This window comes from Anas platyrhynchos, chromosome 4, assembly GCF_047663525.1.
Source record: "Anas platyrhynchos isolate ZD024472 breed Pekin duck chromosome 4, IASCAAS_PekinDuck_T2T, whole genome shotgun sequence".
Lineage (NCBI taxonomy): Eukaryota > Metazoa > Chordata > Aves > Anseriformes > Anatidae > Anas > Anas platyrhynchos.
This window is the reverse complement of record NC_092590.1, coordinates 5,570,383-5,586,046: the sequence shown is the minus strand read 5'-3', so window position 1 is coordinate 5,586,046 and position 15,664 is coordinate 5,570,383. Positions and strand designations below refer to the sequence as shown.

The 15,664-nt window shown below is 40.5% G+C and overlaps 1 protein-coding gene across 2 annotated transcripts in view; it reads right to left on the bottom strand.

Moving 5' to 3' along the window:
• The window catches only part of NDST4 (N-deacetylase and N-sulfotransferase 4), a 107,276-nt gene that overhangs the window by 34,154 nt on the left and 57,458 nt on the right, over positions 1-15,664 (bottom strand). For both annotated transcript variants that reach the window (XM_013104270.5, XM_013104271.5), the window contains exons 5-6: positions 11,961-12,146; positions 10,067-10,195 (exon numbers count right to left, since the gene is read on the bottom strand). In XM_013104270.5, coding sequence (XP_012959724.4) covers positions 10,067-10,195; positions 11,961-12,146 — 315 coding nt within the window. The remainder of the gene's footprint in view (positions 1-10,066; positions 10,196-11,960; positions 12,147-15,664) is intronic.

The following is a 15,664-nucleotide window of genomic DNA, read 5'->3' as shown; positions in this document are numbered from 1 at the left end:
TTCTTGCTGGCTTAATAAAAAGCTCTCTGGTTTAAAGATACTTTTTAGGAGAAATGACTTGCTCTTGTTTGTAATGGTGATAATATTTAGGGCTGTATTTATTAGCTTATCTTGGCTGTTAAATGTTTATGACTGTTCTTTGTTGTCTGTGAAGCAGGGGAGTAAAGGAGATGAACTAGAAAACAGATACTGGAAGACCTTGTGGATACTGCAGTTGTGATATATAGAACAATTTGTAAGAGCGTGCTTTAAATATGTCAGAGCATTTCTCAGGAGACTGAATGAAGGGCAATGGTCAGAGAACACAGACTGAACCCACTTAGTTTCGAGGCTGACATTTGGATGTGGAAAAACCTGCTTAAATTTAAACTCCAATGGAATTCCTTAAATTGTTTTGTGAGAAACCTGCTTTTTGGGGCTGAAAGTATTCTGGTTTGGAAAGTGGATGTTATGAAGTTTTTTAATTACGTATTTTTGTGGTTTACATTTTGGAGCAGAGCAGGTTTGCGCTTTAGATGTCATTTGCTTGCTGCATCTCACGCTCTGTGTTTGTTCGTGTTAGCAGATGATAGAAATGACTGTAAATGTGCCTTAGAAATGTATCGCTTCAACTAGCGCATCACAGCTTTCACAGTAAAGCTCTCTTTCCAAACAAGGTACCCTTATGCAGGTTGAATTTAACACCAGTTAACTTGTCTTCTCTCTGTACCAAGGATGTCAAAGAGAGAAGTGCACACACAGTTAACATTTGAAGGGGAGTGATTTAAAAAAAGACAGAAAAGCAGTGCAGTGCAGTGCTGGTAACAAAGGAGGGGGGGGGCGGGGTTACGATTAAATACTGGGAAGGGAGAAACTTATTCTAAGGGGGAATTAAACAGTAAATAATGAGAAGTAGAATAAAAAGAAATACTGGCTGAAAATGACTGAAATGTTGAACACTCGGAAATAAAATCTCCCATACATTTCCATTTTCATTTATAATTACATAAAGCAATGAAGCATACATTAAAAAAAAAAAAAAAACACTTTGAAAGCACCTCAAAGCACCGCAAGATGGTTCTAAGGAACTGGCAAGATTTAGGAAGAGAGAAAAGGAAATGTCACAGTTTGTTCAAAATGGTTTTAAAAATGCCCCCCCCTCCAACAAAAAAAAAAACAACACACACGCACACACACAAAAACAACCACTACCACCAAAAAATACACCACAGAACCAATTAACTTTTTTTTTTTTTTTTTTTTTTTTTTTTCCTGTTGAAGTTGAATGCTGTACACCAGCAGTAAACTCTTTTTTTTTTTTTTTTTCACAAGGGATCAGGTTGCTTCAGCGATGCTCAGGACATGAGACCAGATAATTTTCTGTCATATTTAAGTAGTTGGTTAGTGCTAGATTCAGATGTTAAAGCCATGGTATTCCTCTCATCTGGTGCTTTAAAGAAAACCCAGAATTAGTGGGCTGAAACAAACACTTCCTAATGGTTCTGATGCTCTTTGACTTGGGATGCTGTGCTTGCTTTTTGCCCTTTAATGCTGGATGCAAATCCTCTGTGTGTCCTGCACCCTCCTGAGCTCCCAGAGCTTTCATTTCTGGGAATAAAACTGCCAGTCTGTGCCAGAATGGGCTGGGGTGGGTAACATGTTTGTGACTGGCATTTAAAGATGTCCTGAGTAGTACCAGTATACTTCTTTGTTTCATGATTTATCTGTATATAATACAGACATATGTGCTATCACAGCACAGTGACAAGCATTTTAATTCTTAGTATTGAGATGTTTTAATTTTGCTATCAAAATGAGATTAGGTACAAACGCAGTTTTGTAAAATTTGTTTTTGACCAATTGATGTTTTAATTGCCTCTTTCTTTTTCTTCTCATTGCTTATTTCTATTGATCGAGGTGGTTTTGCTGTTTTTTCACTACTGGCATGAAAATGCTGATGCTGCACTCCTGTCCTAATTAAAATTTTGTGAACAACTGATTTTTGATGTTGCTGTCAAACCACAAAGTAAGTAACATTGGAAATAATAATGCAACAGTGATTGAACTGCTAGTTTTGGCTGGCAAGGGAGAAAAAAATATTCTATTTGAATATTTTGTTGCTTTTTTGGATGAAATGGTAAAGGGAAACTCCAACAGCCACAGTAATGTCTCATTTTCCATCCCAAACTGTATGTACATTTCTTATTTGTAAATATATTTGAAGCTCCTTGTTATTGTTCTGAGCCTCCAAACGAACGAAACTGTTCAGAGAAGAGCAAGATGGAAACCTTTTGAAAGAGTAGCCCTATTTGGGTTTATTTCAAACCCAGTCTGTTCACTTAGACTTTTTCAACTAACTTTAATGAGCTTTGCTTTGAAGTGTTTATGCAAAGAATAAGTACCCCAAACTATAGACTCGAGCAGCCTTCTGCATTAGCTGGGTCCTGGAAAGGTCTGGCTGGGATTCTTGTAACCCTCATTAAAACTCAAAGGAAAGTTGGTTTGATTTCTGTCTGTGTTGGTAGAATTTATCCCTCCTCTGCATACCACTAAATCATCTCTGCCAGACGTGACTCATCTCTAGGATTCATAAATTAGAGAATGAAAATATATCTCTGAGCCACAGAGTATTGAGTAGAAGCCATTTAAAAAAATCCATCAGAAGATCCCGTTGACAATCTCTCAACAAACTATCCTAATGCAATGTCACTTGGGCATTTTCTAATTTAACCATCTATGTAGCATTTCTTTATAAAGTGCAAACATTTTCGGTATATGAGCTTAATATACATTTGTTATACATTTGCTGAAATTGCTAACTCCATCTGGAGTAATGGATACGGTTTCTGTAATTCCCATGCTTGTCAAACTTCAGGAGTGAAATAAAGAGAATGTGCAGTAACCTTTGTTGGTGGTGCTTTAATGTTGGGAAAGGGAAGCAGATATAAAGTTCTTTCTTGCCCATTTCAAGATTTATCTGCGGGTTCTTTAGCTCATACAAAAACTTAATTATCTCCCACCATCCCTCTGCCAAAGCCACTTTGTGACATCTCCTATGAAATATATGGAACATACAGTCGAAGAAATCATGCTGCAATCTACATAGGCTATTGCTCACTATTATAATCAAAGGAGTTGCAATCTAACCCCAACTTAGTTATAAATAAAATCTTTCCATCTCATGCATCATTCCTATTTAGTTAATTTGCTGCCCTGCATTTAATTATTTTTGAAATGTGCTCCAGTATTCAAAGTAATTGAAAAAGTATTTAATCAAAACTTGATTATTTAAGTAGTGTTCTTACTTGCACTTGTTAGGGGGAATAAGATTATAAGTGGATGCTATAATAGCCTAAGGAAAGAGATTTCCCTGTGTTATCCTGTCTGTATGGATGTCGATACAAAGAAGACTTTAGGCTAATGGTCCAGCAGCTGAAAAGCAGACAGTCCTCCTGGCAGCTGGTGCTGATGTTGACTCGGTTCTGTTGTGCCTGGGCTACTATTCATGCTAAACTTCATTCATCCCCTTATCGTGCATCTGTCTCTCTTCAGAATGGCTTATACCACTACTTGTTCACACATGTTCAGGTTTCTTTTTCTTTGCCCCTGACATGGTAAGCTAGGAGGCCAGAAATTGTTGATTTAGTTTGTTTTTAGACAGCTAAATAGCTGTAATCCACTGCAAAAGGTAGTGGTATGCTCATTTTAATCAAGGCACTGTGATTATTTCTGAAATTTGAAACAGTCTGAAAAAGACTATCTCAAAGTGAGTGGGGAAAACCTGTAATAATTCTGTTAACTGGAGAGCAAAGTATGGCTTTCCACTTCTGGTAGCCTTGCCTCAGAATGACTGTGGGCATGAAACGAAGTGTTTTCAGCTGTGCTCTTACTCTCAGGTAATATATGTGGTACTGCTTGGTGCAGAGGGGCAGCTGTTGGGTTAGTAAGGTAGAGCAGGGAAGGTGATGAATTGGTGCTGTGAAGGGAAAGAGGGGTCAAACCATACTGTAGCCGTTTGCTCTTATTTATTGGTGTTATTAATCTGCTTACAAGCAACAGTTTAACCTGCAGGTCTGTCTAACGAGGCAAAATCAAAGAGGTTTCATGGCTCTCCAAAAGAGAAGTCAGGAGCAAGGAGGCCTCGTGCAACACCAGATCTCAAGAGTGACCTTGATAGCAAGGTTATCTGAAATCACTGAAGCAGTCATTAGGGTTCCAGGATTTTTAATCTTGTTGCCTCTTTGTTATATTTTGCTGTTAATCCGTACAGCCCTCCTCTATGCTTCAGTGCATGCTTGATACTTTATATTCAAAGATGGGTCATCCAGAAAGAAGCTAGGCCTTAAATAGGAGCTCTCAAAAATTCTGGAAAAAGTAGCAGATATCTGAGCTTTGACCATGAAGGGAAGTGTGCTCTGTCACTTCCAGCCCCTGCATAGCTGCTTTGGGAAATGTAGTGGGTTTACGTGGCAAGGTTTTGGTAGCAGGGGGCCATAGGGGTGGTTTCTGTGAGAAAGATCTAGAAGCTGCTCCATGTTTGGGAAGGGCCCCGTTGTTTTCCAGATCTGAGCCAATAAGCGATGTTGTTTTGCGCCTCTGTGAGAGCATATTTAAGACAGGGAAAAAAACGCTGCACCACACAGCAGGTGGGAGAGTGAGAAATGGCCTTGCAGGCGCCAAGGTCAGTGTAGAAGGAGGGGGAGAGGTGCTCCAGGTGCCCGAGCAGAAGTCCCCTGCGGCCTGTGGTGAGGCCCATGGTGAAGCAGGATGTCCCCCTGCAGCCCATGGAGTACCACGGTGGAGCAGGGTTCCACGCTGCAGCCTGTGGAGGAGACCACGGTGGAGCAGGTGGCCCTGCACCGACGGAGGCTGCCGCCTGTGGAAGACCCCTGCCGGAGCAGATTCCGGGCCGGACCTGCAGCCCGTGGAGAGGAGCCAGGTATCGTTTCAAGGATGATCTTAAATGGAAAGTAGAATACGGCTGAAACTGTGAGTAGTGGGGTGCTGCCATAGAAGCATTAAAAACATTAAAATGTTTTCAATGGCAGTGACTTGGGTACACCTATGGAGCGTGTGGAGTCACATGGGGTCCTATCCTCTTGGGATATGGTTTAGTGGGGACTGTTAGTGTTAGGTTAGAGGTTGGACTCGATGATCTTGAGGTCTCTTCCAACCTAGAAATTCTGTGATTCTGTGAGCCCACGCAGGAGCAGGTGACCTGGCAGGAGCTGCTGCCCGTAGGGGAGCCAGGTTGGAGCAGTTTGCTCCTGAGGGATGGACCCCGTGGTACGGACCCATATCTGGAGCAGCTCTGGAAGAGCTGCTGCCTGTGGGAAGCCCACACAGGATCAGTTCATCAAGGACTGTATCCCGTGGGTGGGACCCCACAGCACAGGGGACGAGAGTGACCGAGAAGGAGCAGCAGAGAAGTGCTGTAGACTGACCATAACCCCCATTCCCCCGTTCCCCTGCGCCGCTCGGGGGGAGGAGGTGGAAGAGGGTGGATGGGGGGGAAGGTGCTTTTGGTTTCTTTCCTTTGTTTCTCACTTCTCTAGCTTGTTAGTAATGAGCAATAAATCTTACTATCTTCTTATGCTGAGTCTGTTTTGCCCATTACAATAATTATTGCGTGATTTTTCTCGTCCTTATCTCAACCCTTGAGCCCTTTTCGCGTATTTTCTCCCCATTCCTCTTTGAGGAGGGGGAGTGAGAGAGCGGCTGTGGTGGAGCTCAGCTGCCCACTTGAGTAGAACCACGACAGGAAAATGTCATTGAACTGCACTGGTCAAGTTTAACTTTGTTTAAAAAGTATATCAGCAGTTTTTTATAAGCAGGATTTGTTTGTTTTTATGAGGAAAACTCCTGGAAATTTTGCCCAACTATTGTGTTAGGCTCATCTACAAGAAATAATAATGTAAAAACTGCTGAAGGGAACAAAAGCCAGACAAAAATGCAACAACCACAAGCAAACTTGCTCAGAAACCCTTTCGTAACTTTTAGCCTACTTGATCAAGAAGACATCTCATAAAATAATAAAGGGATTGTCTGCTGTAACTGTAGAAAGGATTCTGTGAAACTAGATTATTTTTTTTTCCCTCCTGTCCTTTTCAAACTGGGCCACAGAGGTGGACACCTCCACATGGAACTGGGCTGATAACTAGCTGCATTAAGACTTTTTTAACCCAGGGCAATTCTTGGATTCAAATATGATTTTATGGTGATAACACTTATAGCTGGTACGTAGCTTTAGTTGTCACGGTAGCCTGGCAATGCTATGAGAGTGCACATGCACACATTCACTTCAGAAAGCAGAAAAGTTTTATCCCATCCTCATTCTGCTGAAAAGTGCATTCTTCATGAGGAGGGATTCCCCTCTCCCCTTTTTTGCCCATAATTCTCAACACTGCCAGTGGCAGTCATGCAGTTGAGACCAGGCCCCAGCAAGCAGGAGACTTGTGGAACCAAGAGGCAGTAGAATTACAGCAGTTACACCATTTCTGCAAATCTCTTCCACACCAGATCTGGGCTATTGTTTTAAGGGTAAAAGAAAATTGTAACCAACATCACTAGTGCAAAAATAAACAATGGTACAGACAATTCCTTTCCTTGCAAAACCTGAAGGGTAACTACAGCAACATGTAAAGCAACTTACATGGTAGGCAGCAGTGTGTTCTGGTTAGGATTTTATTTTATGGGATGGTTTCTACTCATGACTAGATTAGGCACATCATTAAATAAAGAAAAAAAATAATTTGATAAAGCCTTTGCATTTCAAACAGTTGTTTTTTCTATAACCCATTTGTATAGCACATCTTGGTTTACAACATACTGCTCTTGGTAAACCCCACAAATGCATAGTTTGATATCCAAATGTTAAGAAAGCTTATTAATGAGCATAGGCATGTGAAAAGCTTCTAGGCTATACACTGGGAAGTCTCTCGCTGCTCCAATACATACATGTACTATCAGTGGTCTGGAGAACACATCATGTTCAAAGTGTATTTTTTATTCAATTGAGTTTGGAATAGACACTCTTGATCCTTTTCAGGAGGTACTATAGATTTTACGATACTGATCTGTATTCTTTCTCTCTTACTTTGAATAAAAGCCAGGCCTCCCTATTTGTTCATTTGTGTGCTGTCCAGATTTGGTATTTAAAAAAAGATGGGTGCATGAACATAGGTGATTTTTTTTTCCTACTCACGTGAGTAGCTTTCTGACATGGGGCTAGATTTTTTATTTTTTTATTTTTTTATTTTTTACTGTTGTCAACACATATTTCATAGGGTAGTGTACCAACCTGACTTGAATGATAGTGGGTTCTGTGGTATATCTTACTTCAGCTCACACATGATTAAATTATATTTCTTCCTGTCTGAATAAGCATTATATTGGAGCAGATTCATGCTTACCTTAGAGTTGGGGAACTGCATGTCAGTATTTCACTTGTGTGGCTCAGCTCAGTAAAATATCAGTTTTGATGAGGTAAAGATAGAATATCATAAAAGTATAGGGGGGGGGAAATCAAACATTAACAGTATAGATATAAAGCTGTTCTTTTCAAATGCCACCCAATAATATATATTGCACTCTCAAGTTATTGGAACATAGCTTGGTCAAAGCAAGCTCATGTACTGAAGAAAATCGAAGAAAACCTTTTTCCCCACCTTTTCTTTGGAAGATAGTCTGTTTAAATCTGTTGTGAACGTCACTGATGCATGATTAAATCTGAAATGCTTTGCCTGCCATTGCATACCGCCTTCCTAGGAAAAGTCTCATCTCTGCTGCATCACCTCTGAAACTTCGCTACCTGTAATAGGCAGAGGGTAGAACTGCTTTTCTCAAGTTTTCTGTGTTTTACGTGCAGTGTAACAAGTGGGGAACTGTGTGTGCCCATGTATCTTGAGGGACCTCTCTAGGGATAGGTTTGGTCCTTTCTGGGTGAAGACCAGCTGGGGGAAACCTGACAGTAGGAAGGAAATGCTCCAGCACCTGTCAGGTTGGTCCTGCTCTGGGAGACCCCAGAATAACAACTTGAGGAGAGCATGATAAAATGGTGGGACAGGCCTATCTGTTTCATCCAGTTCAATAATACTTCGTGAAGGCTAAACTGTAGGAAAAATGAGGGGTAGGGTAAATATTTAGTAAAATTCTTAGACTAATTGAACAGCTACTCTTCTCCACAGCCTCAATCAGTTTCTTGAAAGAACATTTAGAAACAATTGCTTTGAAAGATCCAGTGGCTGAAATTTGTAATGAGCACCTGTGAGCTTGTAGCTCCTTGCTTATTTGTTGTCAACAAAAAAGAAATACCTGAAATTAAGGAAGATGTGATTTTGTAGAAGTCAGGGTGGCCTGAGCGTACTCAAAAACTTGGATGTGGAATGGGCGATTGACTGAAGAAATGGGGATACTCTGAGCATCCCTGTTCTTGGAGAGAGAAAACACTTTGCTGCTGAGGGCTCAACTGCCTAAATCTGAGGAAATCTTCAGATAAATGAAAGATGCGCAGATGATGATCAAAGTATGATAAAGCTCAGGATAAATCCCAGCAGCCTCTCAAGACAGTGATCAGTCAAATTACACTTTAGGAAACTATGGGGAGAAAAACCAGTCAGAGGTAAATGGAGAGAGAACAAAGAACAGTGTTTTATTCTCCAATTAGCTGTCACATGCATGGTGTAGAAAAAATCCTGATATAAATGTCCCGTTTCTTTATGACCACTGAATTGCTTTGACTCAGACTCCAACTTAGCTCCCCAGCCAAAATTTTCACACACAAGCATCTAATTATAGAATACCAAACTCTATATTTAGGTCTCTAAATAAGCGACCTGGATTTGAGAGTTAGTTTCAGCAGAAGTTTCTTTAACTCTACCAAGAAGTCAATGAGTACTGCAATTTGAAACCACTGAAAATTAGGCCACCTACCAAGACACAAGACATTTATCTTGTGAGTAGTGTACCTTGAGTGGAACAGGAGGAAAAAAGGACAATAACAAAAAATAATCGGTATGGTTTTTGTTCTTGTCCTTCCTCTTCTCACCTCTAGGCTACTGTCTCAAATGGCACCAGCTGTTGTTTATAGGCAAGGAAACTGAGACATTTCAAAATACAGCGTTTGCAGTCATGCAGCTTTCCTCCTTGATCCTTGGTTAGATCACAGTCACACCTGTGTACCTACCTGCATTGTGTTGTTTTACCTGCATGTGCATGTGTATATTTGTGTGGTACAGTTCAGACTGTTTTATTGAGAGAAAAATTGAGCAATAACTATGCAAATCATCCTTAAGAAAGCCTGTGGCACTCTTGATCAAACCATATGTGTGTGTATACGTATACTTATATAGGCTGTTTGTGCACATGTACATTTACATCCATATGTATTAGGTTATGGTTCATGTATTCTTGACAGAGAAAAAGAAATGCAGCACTGAACAAAACAAATGTTCTTGGGTAACACTGCTCTTGGTGCTGTTCTGCAAGTCTTTTTTGTGACGTTCTTACTTCTTACCTGTATGCACTTGCCTCATTAGTAACGTTCAACCCATTTCATCTTTTTTTCTGTAACTGTTAGGTGATGAATAGGCAATAGAAGGCTATGTACTGCCTGGAGGTGTTATTTGGCTACACAAGACCTATTTTTAAGAGTTGGTGGTAAGGGAATGATATTAGCCCTGAGCCCTGGGTTTTTCATAGAGCTCTATTAGGAGCGTGCAGAGCCACAGTTGTGGGAGCAGGGAGGAAGAAAGCAGGATAAGGTGACACAACCTTCTCTACTGTCACTGTTTTCTTTCAGTCTCAGACATGTCAGTGCTCTTTCCTCTCACAATGACTCAGCTTCAGGGAGGGAAACAGTTTGAAAATGAAACCAATACATTTTCCAGCAACTTGTTGCATGCAGTCAGAAATTTGCAAAAGACAGTTTTTGCTTACTTCTTCTTAAACTGCTTGTTACTTCTGAGTAAATGGTCTTGTTTTTTTTTTACTTCCCAAACAAGGTCAAAGAAAACTAGTGTCCTTCCCTTTCTCCCTTCCTCCCCCTTATTACCCAATGCATCCAAAAACTGCAAAAGAAGTTACCTACCGGATTCAGGAGAATGGTGAGAAAGAGTTCACCTCCTCGGATACTTTTGTCCAGCTCCTGAGGACCCCCAGGATATTCCTTGTAAAATATAGTATGAGTGAAAAGGCCACAGGTCTGTCGAGGGAGCACCTGAAAACAAAACAACAGCACCATTGTGATATTAATGTATTTCTGCAAATTTACCCCAGCACATTCACTGTCATCCCTCCAGCAACTCGAACAAAGCTGCAGCCTTTCCCACTCTGTAACCTGGCGTTTTTATGGCCTCTTGTGCACCTTCTGCACTCTCACTAAGGCAGTCCTGCAGATGTGATTTCTAGATCACAGCTGCAGAGCTGCATCACATGTTCTGAGCTTTCATGCAAACTGCTTTAGCCAGCTCATCCAGTAATAATTAAGGGCTTGCTTCCTGGCATTTGGAAGAGGAAGAAAGAGCTAAACCTCTCTTCTTCCCTTAGCAAGGTTAGTTTATTAAAGGATAAATAGTGCTTCCTGGCCATCTTCACTATTGCAGACAATTAATCTTAATGTTCTTGACACATTGAACTGATTTTTTTCAAGGCTATGAACCCCAAATGAGCTGTGGCTTTACGTTTTCCTCAGTCCAACATTGCACGTTATACTACATATTGTGTGAAAATGAGTGAAGCCCTGATTCCTGCTTGTGAAATGTGTCCAGGACTGGTGGAGCGCTTGTATGAGACTGGCCTGAGGCCAGGTCTCCATCCCATCATCAATTAGGGGACTGTGTGTCAGAAACCTGCAAGCTAGCAGATGTGGGGAAATAAACAGATCTTGGAAAACTAGAGGTTTTAGTTATGTTATTAGCCAGTTACAATTGAAAGGCTCTGGTGCAGCAAGTAGACAACAAATGTTAAGGCTTACAGATACTGCCTAATATATGCAGAGACACAATTCACCTGGGCTAGGCCTTTTGTTTCCCTGCAGTCACTGTTTTTGATTTCCTTTTCTATTTGGTTAAAGCAACAAACAAAGCCTGCATTCAGCAAACCATTTTAATAAGTGTAAATGCATTGCTGAATTTGAGTCTATTCCAATTGTAATTGGACTCTGTGCAGTAACTTGTTGTTTTTGATTAAGACATGTTTCTTTTGTCAAAATGTTTATCCCCTAAATGAGACTTTATATGCACAGGCAATATTTGCATCAGCTGGGGCTTTTGTTTGGTCCCAGAACCTGGCTTTCAAGTATTTCTTGCTTTGTTTATGCATATACATGTATAATTTTTGCAGTTTCCTTTCACCTATTTCAGTCACACGATCAGATCTATCATAACATTTTCCCTCCAAGCTGATGGCTGGTAGGATGGGTTAAATAATTCTGCACATTTTCCTGCCCTTTGAGCAGCTGAAGTATGCAGGTAAAGCATGCTCTTCTCACCCCAATGCATGGCGTGGGAGAGCCAGGCACACGTGTGGTCACTGGTTCTTGGGAGCTTTAGGAGTGCAGCTCCTAAAAGAAACCTTGGCCCCAGAGGAGTGCCATGCTTGCTGGAGGAGATTACTTACACCTGTTCATCTTCCCAGGTGGGAGGTTTCTAATCCTTTCATGCATAAAGATGAAGCAGACCTTGAAACATAGGTCTTAAGCAGTTTAATGAATTTCAAAATATGCGTTTATACTTTGGTTGATGGTTGATAGTTGATTGGGCTACAAATATACTTAGTTTCTGAGGATTACATTTGCAGTTGCCTGAGTTCGTGTGACTTTTTTAAACTGGCTGCCTAACAAATGCACTCTTTTGGCATCTTTACAAGTCCTCGATCACAGAGAATTTTAATGATTGCTGTAAAACTTGAAGCATTTGGTAAAAATAGCATACTTTTGAGTCACTTAAAGTAATATTGCTATGAAGCATGGAAATGTAGTGTACCATGATGCCATTGTGGATGAAGCCCCGTCTGTACCGTGCAGGCTTCAGGTGTGGATATTCTTCTGTGCTGGTCACTCGGATGTGCCAGACCTTCTTCCAGGCCTCATACAGCTGGATGTGAACTGGGTAGACCCCGGAGTGATGTGGAGCCACTGCGTACCCCATGTCAGTCGGTATGCCATGCTCCTGCAAAACAGCAGAGGGAGGGATATATTTAGGAGCAGAAAAAGAACACACAATTATTCAAAGTTCTTTTTTTCCCCTGCAGATCTCAGCATCAGAGAAGCTGTTGTCCTTGGACAGCCTTGTATCTATTTGTATGTAGCACACGATAAAAACAGGGGAGAGATGGAGGGAACTGGAATTACAGTTTGATAACTGCAGAGTGATAAATAATCCTCTTGGATTACATTGTGTTACTGTTATATGGAATAGGTTTGCCTATCTGTTGATTACATATTGTGTGCATTTTAAGATGTCCTATTATTTTGGTTCTTTTTAAAGGTAAACTAGGAAGCTGATGCTAGTTATTTAGTAAGTGATCAAATGGCATTAGAGCAGTAAGCAGAAAAACTTGTTGCTGTGGCATTTATTTTTTGTTTCCTATTACCAGAGTAAGAGCAAGATGCCTTGCTGATTCAAAACCAACTAACCAACCAAACAAAAACCAAATATCCCCTATAGCTTCTGAATCTGCTTATATTTTCCCATGGCATTAGGGCAGTAGCAAAAATGCTAGGCTGATAGACTTTTTTTTTTTTTTTTAATAAATATTTATTCAGTTCAGTTTCTATGAGGAAATATGTGCATTTTCATGGATATAATCTATAGGCTATCTTGAAAGTATATTCTGATGAAACAGTGAGGAGGTTATATGCAGGCAGAATGAATTAAGAAAGTCACTTGAATGTGAGTGTGCTGGTATGCTGGGCATGTGCCTTCGCTCACAAATATCTCCTGCCTTGTTCTGCTCCTAATCTCTCCCATTCACACGGGCTGTCTGAAAACCCCATCTGATGGGGTTATCTGATGGGGCCAGTTAACCACCTTTAAAGACTGGGATGTTTTCAAGAGATCAAATTATTTGATCAGGTGGTTAATTTTGTTGGTCTGAGTGATGTTCAGAATTGTACACAGCATTTCGTCACCAGCTACAGCCAGGAAAAAAGGCTATGTTCTGCCACTTCTCCATCGCCCCTTCAGACCCCTCAACTTCCAAGCCCTTTTCAGCTCTACCATGGGATCTCCAGATCTGTAAGCTGTCACACTGCTGTGGCTCTTGCAGGATCACTTTCTGTGCTCTGGGTGTTTACTGCATCTGCTTTATTCCCAGTACCACACGGTGTGGGACAACGTCTGTGGCATCAGCTCTCAGTGTTGCAAAACTTCCTCTCTTTTGCTATCCTATGGCTTACTAAAATCACTCCCTTCTCCTTCCAGGAGAACAGCTACATCAGCCATTTTATGCTCATATATAACTAATACAGCTGAAAATGGTTAAAATGTGAGATAATGTGTTTGTCCTTCCTCTTGCCCATGTTATCTAATCACTTTATCTAATTACTTCAACTCTGGGAGTGGCAGATTCTGCTGGGCATCTTCAAGTGCTTTGCAAAGAAAGGCTTTTGGGTCATTGACAAAATTAACCCTATGAGGAACACTTGCTCATACACGACGTAATGCAGCCACTTAAAATTATCCATTGCTTATTAGTAATTATCTTAGGTTACCAGATGATGGGGAGAGGAGGGGTGTGTAAAAAGAAACCAGAACTCATTCTTTTGTAATTTCCTGAGAGGAAAGTATAATTTCTGCTTATTAATGTTACATACCTGAAACGCATTTGTCAGTTTAAGGGTGAGATGATGAGTAGCTGTACAGTAAGTGTCAACTCCTTCTTTTTTTCTCTTTTCTTTAAACATATAGAAAGGAGTAAGTTATATCTAAGGGGTTTTGAAAAGTCTGGCTATTTATTAACAGGATGCCTGAGTGTATGATGCTCACAGTTGGATGGATATACTGTATTGACTTGACTCTGCAAACCTTCACCAAAACTTGTTAGGGAGTATACACAAATGTAAAGCAAGTCTGTCTTGAGATATAGCTAATGACTACTGCTGTGAATATGTCCGAAAGTAGGTATCTGGATGAATACATGTAAAATCCTATTTATCTACTTAGTATTTGCAGCTGTTATTGCCATAGAAACAGAATGGTGAAATGGTAATTTACCATTCACAAATAAAATAAGGCAGCATATTGTAAGTTCTCAATATAAAAAGCTAATTAGCCTCTGAATAAACCTGGGCACTACTTAGTTCATCACATAAATACACGTCAGTCACTCAGACACCCAATACAACTTTAAGAAGGAAAAACTAAGGCATAATCAGATTTTCTTTGACCAGTTCCATGTTCGATTTACTTGGGTAAATTAAATATATATATCCTCTTTTAGTGATTTCTGTTGCTCTGTTTTCTTTTTCTTATTTTGTTATTGAATTTAGTTTAGGATTGAGAACTAATGTGTTAAAGGGGGAACATACATTTGAGTCCAAGAAGGACTTGATCCAAACTGTCACACAAAATGGGAGATGCCATTTTGTCAATTCTAAGGAACAATTTCCTACAAAATTTCATCAGGTTATTTTTATATTCAAGACCTTGTGCATTTATTTGCATAGTTTGGAAAACTTCTGTACCTTTCTGGCACTGAGAAGAACAGTATCACATTCTTGAGCATGCTTTATCTGGGACCACAGCCATTATTTTTGTACAGGTTAAATTTGCTTTGCTATTTCTCTTGTGCACTGAGTTCCAACTGTAATTTAAGTGACAGCGTAAGCTGAAGCTGCAGTGATGCCTGGATAAGTTCAACATTAAAGGAGAATCACTGTTACAACCTGGGGGTTAGGGGCAAATATTATTAAAATAGTTGCTGCAATTTGGGCAAAAATACCCTTGGTCATCTCTACTTTTTCCCATGTCTTGGTTTGCATCATGGAGTGCTCTGAGAGCACATGACCTGCCTTGTTTTAAGGTCTAGACCTGACCAGAAGATGCACTCCAAGAGCACACCTCATGTCCTGTGGACACCAGTGAGGATGTGGTGTATAGATTAATTCCAGCCCAACTCTTCCTCTGATGCCTGCATGTGGCCAGCCCATCCCCATCAGCAGCTGCTTCATGTGGCAGAGCCCAGAGAGCCATTGTCTCATACTCATGCTGATGCACCCAAGCCAGAGCACTGGGAATTGGAAATTCACAGTCCTGCCAGTGCAGCCTGGCTTGTCCGCACACACTTCAAAGCTTTCTTACCCAGAGCCCATTGACAAGACAGGTACTTCCACAGGTGATCTGAAAGGCTGAAGCAATCTGCCATGGCTGCTTATCTCTCTCAATTATCATCTCTGTTCAAGCAAGTGAAGACTTTTGACCTTCCTATTTGTACAGAAATAAGCTGTATTCGCCATGTCAGCATGTGCTGTGTGTACTCGTTCTGCATTTGCAAAAAAAGTTTATGGTAAAGAATGGATGACAGGTGATAAAGAATTAGCACTGCTTTCCAGAGGTAGTTGTTTCAAAATGTAAGTTTGAGTTCCTATAGCCTTTTTTCTGTGAGCAGATGTTGGAAATTTTAATTAAAGAAAAAAAAAAAAACAAACACACACACACACACACAAAAAAAAAAAAAAAAAAAAAAA